The following is a 15,500-nucleotide window of genomic DNA, read 5'->3' as shown; positions in this document are numbered from 1 at the left end:
ATATGCAAAAGGACCCTTCAGTATAGGTATCAACAATAATGGCATGGGATTATGACTTGCATCTCCATAGGTCTTCATACACTCCTTCCAATTGGTCAGATGGCCCATTTAGTTGCAACACCATACAAAAAGCAGGTCCTTGCAAAATTGTGATTTGCACTTAGATTTCAGCCCATTGCGTTTTCTTGGTTCTTTCAAAGCAGGTAGGGGGTAAATAAGAATATAATATCTTAGGTCCAATTCTTCAAAGTCTAACAAATGTAAATTAGGTTGGTTGCTTTTTTAAAAATGCCAATTTCAGGGCAGAGTTCCACCGTTTGTTTAACCTCTTTTCCAAACCCCATTGTCATGGCGATCGTTACGTGATCAGGTCAAAGTGGGAGATGCAGGAGGACAGGGGAGTGTGAGGAACTGAGGTCTCCCTTTCAAAGTGAGCATTGAAAGCACTGAGCTCATCTAGGAGTGATGAGTCGCCTTCTCTTCAACGACTTGGACTGGCGGTGTAGGACGTGATGACGTGCAAGCCCAGCCACAGTTGTCGAGCATCTTCCTGAGCCTCTAGTTTAGCCCACACTGTCTCCTTTCATGTTTTTGATGGTCTTCTGGACTTTGTATCTGGACCTTGCTGGAGATGCGATTGTTTTACAGATCGTATCTCCGGTCGCTCTGCGGCCTAACATCATGGAGCTGGCGGCCTTGCCTGGGCACTGCCTTTGAGCCCCACCGCCAGGCCGTGGACTTACCATCAGACCGTGCGATCCCCTGCCTGGGATCGACAGTCCAACTGCGGCCTGCGGACTTTAACATCAAGGAGCTCGCAGTCTCGGGTTGAGACCGGTCGGGAGCTCCAAGCTGCACGAAGTTCAACAAGCCCCGACCCGGGGTTGATCGCCCGGCGGGGGGAGCTGAGAATCCCCCCGATGCAGGAGCTTGATTGCCCCGATGAGGAAGCCCCACCGCCGGCTACGGGAGTCAAGATCATCCCGTCAACGGAAGGTTAGAGGCCCCCGACCGCTGGAGGACAAAGAAGGGAGAGATTGAACTTTTTTTCGCCTTCCATCACAGTGAGGAATGTGGAGGAGTCACTGTGGGGGATGTTCATGTTAAAATGTATTTTGTGTGTCCTGCTGCTTTTTATTGGTATGACTGTACGGCAAATGAAATTCCTCGTATGTTGCAAAACATACTTGGCTAATAAAGTATGATTGTGCGTGTGATTGTGTGGTTTTGTGTGACCTCTTCTATGACTCTGGATTGCTTAACTTGAACACTGCAGATCTGGTCTTCAACAGATTGTGGATCTCCTGGTTTAACCAAGGCTTTTGGTTTGGGAAAATGCAGATGGTTCTTAGTAAGAACGCACTCCTCCACACATTTCCTTTTGAAGTCGGAATCAGTTGTGGTGCATTCGTTCACTCCGTTGCCCAGTTCTTGAGCCTGGTCCAGTCTACAATGATTACAATGACTACACTCATCTCATATCATATATATACAGCCGGAAACAGGCCTTTTCGGCCCACCAAGTCCGTGCCGCCCAGCAATCCCCGTACATTAACACTATCCTACACCCACTAGGGACAATTTTTACATTTACCCAGCCAATTAACCTACATACCTGTACGTCTTTGGAGTGTGGGAGGAAACCGAAGATCTCGGAGAAAACCCACGCAGGTCACGGGGAGAACGTACAAACTCCTTATAGTGCAGCATCCGTAGTCAGGATCGAACCTGAGTCTCCGGCGCTGCATTCGCTGTAAAGCAGCAACTCTACCGCTGCGCTACCGTGCCGCCCTTCTCCGCTGCCTTCTCTGGTCAACTTTGCACAACCCTCTTTGCTGGGGCTGAACTCTTTAGTTGCTACCTGTACACAGGAAGAAGAAGACAGCCAGATGGTCTGACTTTCCAAAATGGGGATGAGGGACGGAGCGAGAGGCAGGGCCGTTTTTACAGCATTATGGGCCCCCGGGCAAGGTACCGAACGAAACTACATAGCAGTCATACAAAAAAAAAGAACACAAGACACATGACCCCAACACAAACCTCCATCACAGTGACTCCAAACACCCCCTCACTGTGATGGAGGCAACAAAACTTCCACCCTCTTCCCCACGCCCACGGACAGACAGCTCATCCCCGACCGGCCCGCACAGTCCCCGCAAGGGGATGGGAGTCCCCGCGGCCGAGCCGCACCGGGCGCTGAAACGTCCCGTGGCCAAGCCGAGCGATGGAAGGCCCCGCGGGGCCCCCACCGTTACTCTCCCCCACCCCCCTTTCCCTACCAGCCCCCCCCCTGTCGTGCCGGCGAAAAGCACTTACCGAAAACCACTTAGCGATGGACTTAGGGTGCTACATTGTTGCGAAAAGCACTTACAGATCGCTGCGAGAAGCACTTAGTGACCGAAAATGTTGCGAAAAAAGACCTTATTGAACCTACATTTTTAAAGTAGTATTTATTTATTGCAAGTCACTTAACATACACAGATCAGCATGGGGCCCCTATGCTCGTGGGCCCCCGGGCAAGTGCGCATCAGGCCCATGCGTTAAGACGGCCCTGGCGAGAGGCGTCTCTTGATGGCGGAGTAGCAATGGTTAAGGGCGTTTGATCCTCTGGTGCTGCAGAAAATGTGGAGATGGTGGTTTGGAATTGTCTTCTTCAATCTAGTCTTGGTAGGTCCCTGGCAATGGTGGAGAAGATAGACACAAATGCTGGAGTAACTCAGCGGGACTGGCAGCATCTCTGGAGAGAAGGAATGGGTAACGTTTCGGGTCGAAACCTTTCCTCAGACTTCCACCGAGACGGTGTGGGGAATGCTGTCTGGTGTTTGTTGTGGGTGGCACGGTGGTGCAGCAGTAGAGTTGCTGCCTCACAGCGCCAGAGACCCGGGTTCGATCCTGACTGCGGGTGCTGTCTGTACGGAGTTTGTACGTTCTCCCCGTGACCTGCGTGGGTTTTCTCCGGGTGCTCCGGTTTCCTCCCACACTCCAAAGACGTACAGGTTTGTAAGTTAATCGGCTTGGTATAAATGTATAAATTGTCCCTAGTGTGTGTAGGATAGTGTTCGTGTGCAGGGATCGCTGGACGGTGCGGATTCCGTGGCCAAAGGGCCTGTTTCCGCACTGTACATCAAAAACTAAAACTAAAACACATAGTTCCTCAAGTGCTAGCTGTAAGCTGCAGGCAGGGCGATGGAGGGAATTCTGTTGGGAAGTAGAAGGAATGCACTTTACTGCAGATGCTCTGGGTGGATGGGAGCAGGTGTTGGACAAGACCATCAGGGCCAAACACCATGAAGCACACACCTTTCCCTTTGCCTATTTTCCGTCACGATAAGTATATTATGTTCAATGCAGAACTTGGCTTCCATTAAGATTTATGTGTGGTCTATTAACCACTAGCAATCATAACAGATAGTAAATGAACAGCTGCCATCAATCATGAACTTATTAACAAAGATGAATGTTTCTAGCACAGCCATTGATCTCTGCTGATCCAGTGAAGAATATTTATGGGTGGTTAACCAGCTAGATTAATTGCCCTTTTTCCAAATAATTGGAGAACCAGAGATGTGAGTTCAAATCCCACCAAGAGAGTTATAATGTAAATCTGTAAATAAAAAAAGAAAACTAGCCTGGGTAATGGTAGCTGTGAAACCAGGAGATTATTGTAAAACACATCTGTTTCTTTGTGAAGTTCAGGGACAAACAGATGTCATGGTGGTACAGTGGTAGAGATGATGCCTTACAGTGCCAGAGACCCGGGTGCTGGAGGTATTTCATATAAAAATCAAATTAATCACAAATATAAACATAAAATTCTCAAAGGATTGGACAGACTCGATGCAGGAAAAATGTTCCCGATGTTGGGGGAGTCCAGAACCAGGGGTCACAGTTTACGAATAAGGGGTAGGCCATTAAGGACTGAGATGAGGAAAAACTTTTTTGCCCAGACAGTTATGAATCTGTGGAATTAGCTGCCACAGAAGGCAGTGGAGGCCAATTCACTGGATGTTTTCAAGAGTGACTTAGATTTAGCTCTTAGGGCTCACGGAATCAAGGGATATGGGGAGAAAGCAGGAAAGCGGTTCTGATTTTGGATGATCAGCCATGATCATATTGAATGGCAGTTCTGGCTTGAAGGGCCGAATGGCCTACTCCGGCACCTATTTTCTTTGTTGTTTCTATGTTTCAACGTTCTGTGGGAGAAAGAGGAACAGATCTGAGGCATATTGTGCAAAGTAAAAGCAACAGAGTAGTTGTCATTGATGACTTTAATTTTTCAAATACTGACTGGGATTCTCTTCACGCCTGAGGCTTGGATGGGGCAGAGTTTGTTAGGTGCACCCAGGAGGGTTTCCTGACAGAGTCATTAGATAATCCAACATGAAATGAGCTTGGCCAGGTGATCAGAGTTTCAGTGGGAGAACATTTTGGGAACAGTGATGAGAACACTGTAAGTTTTGTGAGGTTGTGAGGATAAGACTTGACCTTGGGAGAAAGTGTTACATTGGGGAATGACAAATGACAACAGTATTTGGCAGGCCCTGTGTTTCAGGGTATATCCTGTCAACGAGACTGTGAAGTCTTTGCAGGATATCTCTGGCAAAGCCCTTTCCTGTATTGCTCAGCAGTGAGGTGCCCGGGCGGTCACGGTGGTGCAGCGGTAGAGTTGCTGCCTTACAGTGAATGCAGCGCCGGAGATCCGGGTTCCATCCCGACTACGGGTGCTGTCTGTACGGAGTTTGTACGTTCTCCCAGTGACCTGCGTGGGATTTCTCCGAGATCTTCAGTTCCCTCCCACCCTCCAAAGACGTGCAGGTTTGTAGGTTAATTGGTTTGGTAAATGTTAAAAAAAATGTCCATTGTGGGTGTAGGATAGTGTTAATGTGCAGGGATCGCTGGTCGGCACGGACCCGGTGGGCCGAAAGGGCCTGTTTCCGCGCTGTATCTCTAAACTAAACTAATAGCCCCTGTGATTGTTGCAATCACTTTGATCTCCCTTGTACAGGGTGATGATGTTGGCGTTACAAGTGCCATTAGTGACACCACACTCTCTTCAGCAGAGCAGAAGAGTGGGCGAGTCTGGCAAGAGTTGGCCGCTTCCATACCTAAGGAGCTCAGCAGATAGGTCTCCCTGTCCTGGAGCTGCCCTGGCTGCCAGGAGCTTGATGGCTTTGTCCAGTTCATGCAGGGGTGGTTCATCATGGAACTCACTCATCACTGGCACCAGAGGGAAACAATGGAGAGCTGCCGTGGAGATGTCTCCCTCATATGAATTCCATCTGCACTTGTGCCCAGGATGCCACAGAGCAGTCATTCCAAACTCAATCTACAGAGCAAGCACCAGATACTGGGACTGCTGGAGATCTGGATGTCCTTCTATTCGTAAATTACTACAACAGTATAATGAAATTTGAATTTAAAAGAAAGTTAGATAGAGCTCTAGGGGCTAGTGGAATCAAGGGATATGGGGAGAAGGCAGGCACGGGTTACTGATTGTGGATGATCAGCCATGATCACAATGAATGCTGGTGCGTACAGGCTCGAAGGGCCGAATGGCCTCCTCCTGCACCTATTGGCTATGTTTCTCTGAATTAAAAGAAAATTCCAAATATTTCTGCACAAAGTAATTGTTTTCCTCCAGAAATGTGTCCAGAAGCCCCTCAGCTCTTCTATCTCTTCAATGTGGATCATTTGTTACATTTATGAAGCACTTCAGTTATTATTTTATTATGAATAAAATTGACGAGAATGCTCCAGTTGCTGCAAGATACAACTTTTGCATATTTTGTACCATGGGTGTTGAGATATTTGAATGATCAATTCCTTCCCTCCGGACTGGTGCCTATGAGGCTAAGGTACAGCAATTCTGAAGTACATGAGCAAGAACCAAATACCAGCAGTGCTGGAGACATGGTTGTCCTTTTCCTAAATTATTACAACTGTATAGCGGGACTGTCGTACGTTGAAAGAATGGAGCGACTGGGCTTGTATACACTGGAATTTACAAGGATGAGAGGGGATCTTATTGAAACATATAAGATTATTCAGGGATTAGACACGCTAGAGGCAGGAAACATGTTCCCGGTGTCCAGAACCAGGGGCCACAGTTTAAGAATAAGGGGTAGGCCATTTAGAATGGAGATGAGGAAGAACTTTTTCACCCAGAGAGTTGTGAAAGTGTGGAATTCTCTGCCTCAGAAGGCAGTGAAAGTCAATTCTCTGGATGCTTTCAAGAGAGAGTTAGATATAGCTCTTAAAGATAGAGTTTAAAGAGTCTTAAAGACGGAGTCGGGAGATATGGGGAGAAGGCAGGAATGGGGCACTGATTGTGGATGGTCAGCCGTGATCACAGTGAATGGCGGTGCTGGCACGAAGGGCTGAATGGCCTCCTCCTGCACCTATCGTCTATTGTCTAATAGATTAGAGACATGAATCATGAATGAAAGGCAATCAATATCATCCAAGCTTCATCAATCTGTATAATGGAAGAATCCATGATCAATCTCCTCAGTTGAGCTTATAGCTCAGAGCAGCATTACTGCATGTCTAAGACAAGTTGTGTTTATTTCCTTCATCATTTTGTCAAGGCACAATTAAATTTACCGACACACATTATTTCTTTCAGGTTGGCTTCACGAATTGGCAAAGCGTTTGGGAACTCCGTATGTATCCATTTCGACATTGAGTGCCTCCACCTCGGTGAACTCCACACTTCAGAGCCCCCCCATGAACAGCAGCTCTGGAGGTAACCGTTCTAATCTGGAGCTGCTGGGCGGTCCGTCAATCCGAAGCTCCTACATCACATCACTCTACTTTGCACTCAGCAGCCTCACCAGTGTGGGCTTTGGGAACGTGTCGGCGAACACAGATGCTGAGAAAATCTTTTCCATTTGCACCATGCTCATAGGAGGTAGGTTTGCATTCTGTCACACGACAAAGACGTACAGGTTTGTAGGTTAATTGACTGGGTAAATGTAAAAGTTGTCCCTAGTGTGTGTAGGATAGTGTTGATGTGCGGGGATCGCTGGGCGGCGCGGACTTGGTGGGCTGAAAAAGGCCTGTTTCCGCGCTGTATCTGAAATATGAAAAATAAAATATGAAAACACTTATATCCGATCTTCTTTCAGTCCAAGCTGCCCCCAGTAAATTCCAAACACTTGGGCTTTTCAATTGCAAATGCTAACTTGACATTAGTAATTATCAAAATTTACCCCAATTTCGACATTTAGGTTTCAGATTGATAAATAAGCTTAATGTTTTGATATATTTTAGAAACAAGTACAAAATGCGGCAATTTGGCGAACCAGACAGGACTGTGAATTAAAACCAGAACTTAAGTTTCAGGAAGTAGCCTCAGAAATAGTGGATGCATTAGTGATAATTTTTCAAAACTCTTTAGATTCTGGAGTAGTTCCTGAGGATTGGAGGGTAGCTAATGTAACCCCACTTTTTAAAAAGGGAGGGGGAGAGAAAACGGGGAATTATAGACCAGTTAGCCTAACATCGGTAGTGGGGAAAATGCTAGAGTCAGTTATTAAAGATGTGATAGTATCACATTTGGAAAGTGGTGAAATCATCGGACAAAGTCAGCATGGATTTATGAAAGGCAAATCATGCCTGACGAATCTTATAGAATTTTTCGAGGATAAGGGAGAACCAGTCGATGTGTTATATCTGGACTTTCAGAAGGCCTTCGACAAGGTCCCACATAGGAGATTGGGGTACAAACTTAAAGCACACGGTATTGGGGGTTCAGTGTTGAGGTGGATAGAGAATTGGTTGGCGGACAGGAAGCAAAGAGTAGGAATAAACGGGTCCTCTTCGGAATGGCAGGCAGTGACTAGTGGGGTACCGCAAGGCTCAGTGCTGGGACCCCAGTTATTTACAATATATATTAATGATTTTACGAGGGAATTGAATGCAACATCTCTAAGTTTGCAGATGACACGAAGCTGGGTGGCAGTGTTAGCTGCAAGGAGGATGCTAGGAGTCTGCAGAGTGACTTGGATAGATTAGGAGAGTGGGAAAATGCATGGCAGATGAAATATAATGTGGATAAATGTGAGGTTATCCACTTTGGCGGCAAGAACAGGAAAGCAGAGTATTACCTGAATGGTGGCCAATTAGGAAAAGGGGAGATGCAACGTGACCTGGGTGTCATGGTGCACCAGTCATTGAAAGCAAGCGTGCAGGTGCAGCAGGCAGTGAAGAAAGCGAATGGTATGTTAGCATTTATAGCAAGAGGATTTGAGTATAGGAGCAGGGAGGTTCTGCTGCAGTTGTACAGGGCCTTGGTGAGACTGCACCTGGAGTATTGTGTACAGTTTTGGGCTCCTAATCTGAGGAAAGACATTCTAGCCTTAGAGGGAGTACAGAGAAGGTTCACCAGATTGATCCCTGGGATGGCAGGACTTTCATATGAAGAAAGATTGGATAGACTGGGCTTATACTCGCTGGAATTTAGAAGACTGAGGGGGGATCTTATTGAAACATATAAAATTCTTAAGGGGTTAACCATATAACCATATAACAACTATATGGTTGGAGAGGCTAGATGCGGGAAGATTGTTCCTGATGTTGGGGAAGTCCAGAACCAGGGGCCACAGCTTAAGGATAAGGGGGAAGTCTTTTAGGACCGAGATGAGAAAACATTTCTTCACACAGAGAGTGGTGAGTCTGTGGAATTCTCTGCCACAGAAGGTAGTTGAGGCCAGTTCATTGGCTATATTTAAGAGGGAGTTAGATGTGGCCCTTGTGGCTAAAGGGATCAGGGGGTATGGAGAGAAGGCAGGTACAGGATACTGAGCTGGATGATCAGCCATGATCATATTGAATGGCGGTGCAGGCTCGAAGGGCCGAATGGCCTACTCCTGCACCTATTTTCTATGTTTCTATGTCGATAACCTTCCTACAGAAACATTTGAAAATATTCGAGATGAACAGCATTTAACCAGAGTGAGATGTTAAATGAAGTTCCAGTATAGTGTGGCACGGTGGTGCAGCGGTAGAGTTGCTGCCTTACAGCGAATGCAGCGCCGGAGACCCGGGTTCCATCCCGACTACGGGTGCTGTCTGTATGGAGTTTGTACGTTCTCCCCGTGACCTGCGTGGGTTTTCTGCAAGATCTTCGGTTTCCTCCCACATTCCAAAGATGTACAGGTTTGTAGGTTAATTGGCTTGGTAAATGTAAAAATTGTCCCTAGTGGGTGTAGGATAGTGTTAATGTGCGGGGATCGCTGGTCAGTGTGGACCTACTGGACCGAAAGGGCCTGTTTCCGTGCTGTATCTCTAAACTAAACTAAACCAAAAGATAAGGTTGTGTTCCTTGAATCCATGTTTGGTTTTCTTGGAGATATGAGAGAAGTCAGAGTGGCAGCAGAATAGAGATTTAAAGCTGCTACTGGAAGCTCAGGACAATAGACAATAGATAATAGGTGCAGGAGGAGGCCATTCGGCCCTTCGAGCCAGCACTGTCATTCAATGTGATCATGGCTGATCATTCTCAATCAGTACCCTGTTCCTGCCTTCTCCCCATATCCCCTGACTCCGCTATCCTTAAGAGCTCTATCTAGCTCGTCTTTGTGGATCATCTTTGTGGATTAAATGGGGGTGTTCTCAAAAGCAATCCGCCAATCTGTGTTGCTTTCTCCAGTGTTGAGGAGACCATTTCATGAACACTGAAGATGGATGCATTAAATTGCATGTAATATGAATGGAAAGTAACTTCATGTGGAAAGAATATTTGAAACTGTGGATGGCGAGCAGCTAAGTGATAAACGGGCAGCTTTGCATCTTCTACAGGGAAGATATTATGAGAAGTACGAGTCTTAATGAAGATGAAGTACTGAATCAAAAAGTTGCAGAGCAAATAATATCTTTCAATTGCAAAATTCACATCTGGAGTATTAATGCAATGATATTCCAACAGAGCAAATAAATGTTGGTGATGCGTGAGATTAAAGATCAAAATTACAGTTCAGTTGGGTCTAGAAACGTTTTACCTTTCATTGGCTTGATTCAGATTGGATCAACATTTGTAGGAAAGAACTGCAGATGCTGGTTTAAACCGAAGATAGACACAAAATGCCGGAGTAACTCAGCGGGTCAGGCAGCATCTGTGGAGAGAAGGAATGGGTGACATCACCCATTCCTTCTCTCCAGAGATGCTGCCTGACCCGCTGAGTTACTCCAGCATTTTGTATCTACCTTGCATGGACATGTCACTTCTGATTTGTTCATGGAAAGCCACACAGTAATCAGACATATTGGAGCTGAGTGCTGTGACTGAATTTAATGGCCTGAGATTCAGGGCAGGTTGGAATCACTTCAGGTCAAACCACTGACTTTGTCCTGTTCTGAATATTGTTTGTTTTGAAGGTCAGATACAATCGCATGGAATTAATGCCGTGCTATGACAGTTTATGTATGCTCATCAGGCCTGCAATTATCTTTGTCATCATTTTAGCAAAACTTTAAATGACTTTGAACAGATTGGCAGGATGCAAGACTGCCAGTATAAGTACAAAGATATCGAGAAGAGGGGTATTGTGTGCAGAATAACGTTGCCGTGTAATCCCAGGGCTAGTTGCTTCTAGGGTGGAGCAGATGCAATTTAACAGTCCTCAAGCTATATGTTTCACTGTGAGACAATTTATTGATGAGGCTTGACACAAAAAGCTGGAGTAACTCAGCAGGACAGGCAGCATCTCTGGATACATACATAGATATATAGACAGTAGGTGCAGGAGGAGGCCAATTGGCCCTACAAGCCAGCATCACCATTCATTGTGATCATGGCTGATCATCCACAATCAGTAACCCGATCCTGCCTTCTCCCCATATCCCTTTATTCCGCTAGCCCTAAGAGCTCTATCTAACTCTCTTCTGAATGTATCCAGTGAATTGGCCTCCACCGCCTTCTGAGGCAGAGAATTCCACAAATTCACAACTCTCTGTGTAAAAAAGTTTTTCCTCATCTCAGTTCTAAATGGCCTCCCCTTATTCTTAAACTGTGACCCCTGGTTCTGGACTCCCCCAACATTGGGAACATGTTTCCTGCCTCTAGCGTGTCCAATCCGTTAATAATTTTATATGTTTGTATAAGATCCCCTCTCATCCTTCTAAATTCCAGTGAATACAAGCCCAGTCGCTCCATTCTTTCATCATATGACAGTCCCGCCATCCCTGGAATTAACCTCATGAGCCTACGCTGCACTCCCTCAATAGCAAGAATGTCCTTCCTCAAATTAAGATACCAAAACTGCACACAATACTCCAGGTGTAGTCTCAACAGGGCCCTGTATAACTGCAGAAGGACCTCTTTGCTCCGATACTGAACTCCTCTCTTTATGAAGGCCAACATGCCATTAGCTTTCTTCACTGCTTGCTGTATCTGCATGTTTACTTTCAGCGACTGATGTACAAGGACACCCAGATCTCGTTGTACTTCCCCTTTTCCTAACCTGACACCATTTATATAATAATCTGCCTTCCTGTTCTTGCCGCCAAAGTGGATAACCTCACATTTATCCGCATTAAACTGCATCTGCCATGCATCTGCCCACTCACACAACCTGTCCAAGTCACCCTGCATCCTCATAGCATCCTCCTCACAGTTCACACTGCCACCCAGCTTTGTGTCATCTGCACATTTCCTAACGTTGCTTTTAATTCCTTCATCTAAATAATGAATGTATATTGTAAATAGCTGTGGAGAGAAGGAATGGATGACGTTTCAGGTCGAGACCCTTCTTCAGATTGATGAAGCTTGGATGATATTGAGTGCCTTTCATTCATGATTCATGTCTCTAATCTATTAGATAATAGACAATACACAATAGACAATAGGTGCAGGAGTAGGCCATTCGGCCCTTCAAGCCAGCACCACCATTCAATGTGATCATGGCTGATCATTCTCAATCAGTACCCCATTCCTGCCTTCTCCCCATATCCCCTGACTCCGCTGTCCTTAAGAGCTCCATCTAGCTCTCTTGAAAGCATCCAGAGAATTGACCACCACTGCCTTCTGAGGCAGAGAATTTAGGTGTAGTTGTGTTTGCCTCACTCAAATTATCCACAGAAACCAACATAAATTGCTTAACTTTCTCTTGATGTGATTTGTTTTCTTATTCCGCGCTGTATGTGAACACTGCATGCTCCAGTCACGATGCTCTGATCTCAGGTGCAGTCGTTGTCTGATGTCTGCATCATTCCAAAGCAAGAAAGGACCTTCCTCATTGCCCTTCACTTGTCAGGACACGGTATCAGAGTAAAAACACTATATATGAAAATATAGCAGTCATAGAGTGATACAGTGTGGAAACAGGCCCTTCGGCAAAACTCGCCCACACCGACCAACATGTCCCAGCTACACTAATCCCACGCCTGCGTTTGGTCCATATCCCTCCAAACCTGTCCTATCCATGTTTTCTAACTGCTTCTTAAATGTTGGGATAATCCCAGCCTCAACTACTTCCTCTGGCAGCTTGTTCCGTGCATCCACCACCCTCTGTGTTAAAAAGTTACCTCTCGGATTCCTATTAAATCTTTTCCCCTTCACCTTAAGCCTATGTCCTCTGGTCCTTGATTTGCCCTACTCTGGGTAAAATACTCTGTGCATCTACCCGATCTATTCCTCTCATGATTTTGTACACCTCAATAAAATCTCCCCTCATCCTCCTGCGCTCCATGGTATAGAGACCCAGCCTACTCAACCTCTCCTGATAGCTCACACCCTCTAGTCCTGGCAACATCATCCTAAATCTTTTCTGAACCGTTTCAAGCTTGACAATATCTTTCCTATAACATGGTGCCCAGAACTGAACACAATATTCTAAATGCGGTCTTATACAACTGCAACATGACCTCCCAACTATACTCAATAATCTGACTGATGAAGGCAAAAGAGCTAAAAGCCTTTTTGACCACCTTATCTACCTGTGACTCGAGCTTCAAGGAACCATGCACCTGCACTCCTTGATCCCTCTGCTCTACAACACGACCCAGAGGCCTACCAGCTGCTCCCCCTCACTCTGAGGATGGCGTGCTGCCGCTCCGAGACGTCTGGACCCTGGCACCAGGGAGGCAACACACCATCCTGGAGCCTCACCCGCTGCCGTACGCAGAATCTCCTGTCCGCACCTCTGACGATGGAGTCTCCCACCACGATAGCTCTGCCTGACATCACCCTTCAAGTTTGAGCCTCAGCACCAGGGTTGGAGTCACAGCCCTGGCTGCCACTCAATCTTGTCGTGTTGTCCGCTCCGACAGTTCCAGTAGGTTCAGCCACCGGGGTCTCCTGTTCTCCACCTTTACTCCCCTTTCTCACATTCACCCACCTTCGCTCTTCCTGCATCCTTGGTGTGACACCTCACTGTAGGTCCTGTCCAGGAAGCTCTCGTTTTCCCGGATGGCCCTAAGGTCTTCCAGCTGCTGCTCCAGTTCCATAACACGTCCATTCAGGAGCTGCACCCGGAGACAATGTCCACAGTTGTAGTTGTCAGAGGCACCAGCAGTGTCCCTGACTTCCCACATCCTGCAGGAGAGACACTGGGAGAGACACTGTGACAACTTGCCTGCCATTACTCTTGTGGCCAAAATCACACATTTCAAATGAGACACACTCAGAGTGGAGTGAAACCTAGTCCCTTCTCTACTGCCGATAGCCTCCTGCACTGTAATATGTCACAAGTTTAAATATCGGACACACAGAGAACCGATTCACGTGTAGCCTCCTTGCCTCAGCCAAAGACTCTTGAGCCGAAGCTCGCACTTCCCCTCAACTAGGCCACTCCCAACAGGCCGCTGCCTTAGACCTGAACTTAATTTTATCCAATCAAATCAACTATCCAATCAACTAATTAGGATGTCTCAGCCAATCATAGAAACATAGAAAACAGGTGCAGGAGGAGGCCATTTGGCCCTTCGAGCCAGCACCGCCATTCATTGTGATCATGGCTGATCATCCATAATCAGTAACCTGTGCCTGCCTTCTCCCCATATCCCTTGATTCTGCTAGCCAGTAGAGCTCTATCTAACTCTTTTTTAAATCCATCCAGTGATTTGGCCTCCACTGCCCTCTGTGGCAGAGAATTCCACAAATTCTCAACTCTCTGGGTGAAAAAGTTTTTTCTCATCTCAGTTTTAAATGGCCTCCCCTTTTATTCTTAGACTGTGGCCCCTGGTTCTGGACTCCCCCAATATTGGGAACATTTTTCCTGCATCTAGCTTGTCCAGTCCTTTTATAATTTTATACGTTTCTTTCAGATCCCCTCTCATCCTTCTAAATTCCAGTGAATACAAACCCAGTCTTTTCAATCTTTCCTCATATGACAGTCCCGCCATCCCGGGGATTAACCTGGTGAACCTACGCTGCACTGCCTCAATAGCAAGGATTTCTTTGGAGACTAAAACTGCACGCAATACTCCAGATGTGGCCCTGTACAACTGCAGAAGGATCTCTTTACTCCTATACTCTAATCCTCTCGTTATGAAGGCCAACATGCCATTAGCTTTCTTCCACTCAATCGCTGGTCTGGCTGCTGCTGCTCATTAAAAATTGTACATTATACATTATTTGCTCATTGTACATTAAAAACAAAAATCAGTGATGATTTAGTGAGCTCTATATTTTGCACAGTAACTATTCTGCAGGCTGGTTTGCCGATTAGTGGTTCCAGCAACTGGAAAACCTTTAAAGAGATTATTAGTTAATTAGGCTATTAAACAGTCCAAAGAATGAGAAATTCTCTTTTCATCTATATCATAGCATCATTCATACTTGAATTATTGAATAGTTTATATATTTTGTTTTATCTGCAGTCATCCATTAGGTTTGCGATTTGTACTATTATGTAAAATTATGATATTCCCCAGAACAGTGGGATCTGTTTCTTATGGTGAGGTTTAAATATTATTTTTTTGGTCAACTTTTATTCAATTCAGTTTACTCATTTGAAGAGATTCTACTCTCGTTCCTAAAGAGGCAACGTTTTCTTTGTGTCCTTATAACTAACAGTGATACTTTATTCCCGATATGGTACCTAATGGCGGCAATTGCTGAACAGAATGTTAGCATAAAGGAAGTTCCAGGACGATGATCACATGATTGTTTTGTGGGTTGTATCTCTGGTCGCTCGACGGCCTAACATCGTGGAGCTGGCGGCCTTGCTCGAGACTGACTTTGAGCCTCACTGCGGGGTGTGGACTTACCATCTGAGCATGCAATTCCTTGCCTGGGATCGACACTCCAACTGCGCTTGCAGACTTTAACATCAAGGAGCTCGCAGTCTCGGGTTGAGACCGAAGTCGGATGCCCCAAGCCGCACGAGGTTCGACAAGCCACGACCCGGGGTAGATCGCCCGGCGCGGGGGAGCTGAGATTCCCACCGATGCAGGAGCTTGATCGCCCCGACGAGGAAGGCCCACCGCCGGCTACGGGAGTCAAGATCATCCCGTCAACGGAAGGTTAGAGGCCCCCGACCGCTGGAGGACAAAGAAGG

General features: G+C 46.3%; 1 protein-coding gene across 3 annotated transcripts in view; it reads left to right on the top strand.

The window, feature by feature from the left end:
• The window catches only part of kcnh3 (potassium voltage-gated channel, subfamily H (eag-related), member 3), a 574,739-nt gene that overhangs the window by 415,593 nt on the left and 143,646 nt on the right, over nucleotides 1-15,500 (top strand). For all 3 annotated transcript variants that reach the window (XR_013547570.1, XM_078404288.1, XM_078404287.1), the window contains exon 8: nucleotides 6,626-6,910. Coding sequence is in view for 2 of the 3 variants with exons in the window: in XM_078404288.1 (XP_078260414.1) it covers nucleotides 6,626-6,910 (285 nt within the window). In the remaining variant the exon portion in view is untranslated. The remainder of the gene's footprint in view (nucleotides 1-6,625; nucleotides 6,911-15,500) is intronic.

This window comes from Rhinoraja longicauda, chromosome 8 (genome assembly GCF_053455715.1).
Source record: "Rhinoraja longicauda isolate Sanriku21f chromosome 8, sRhiLon1.1, whole genome shotgun sequence".
In the NCBI taxonomy this organism is placed as follows: Eukaryota; Metazoa; Chordata; class Chondrichthyes; order Rajiformes; family Arhynchobatidae; genus Rhinoraja; species Rhinoraja longicauda.
This window is presented reverse-complemented; position numbering and strand designations above follow the sequence as displayed.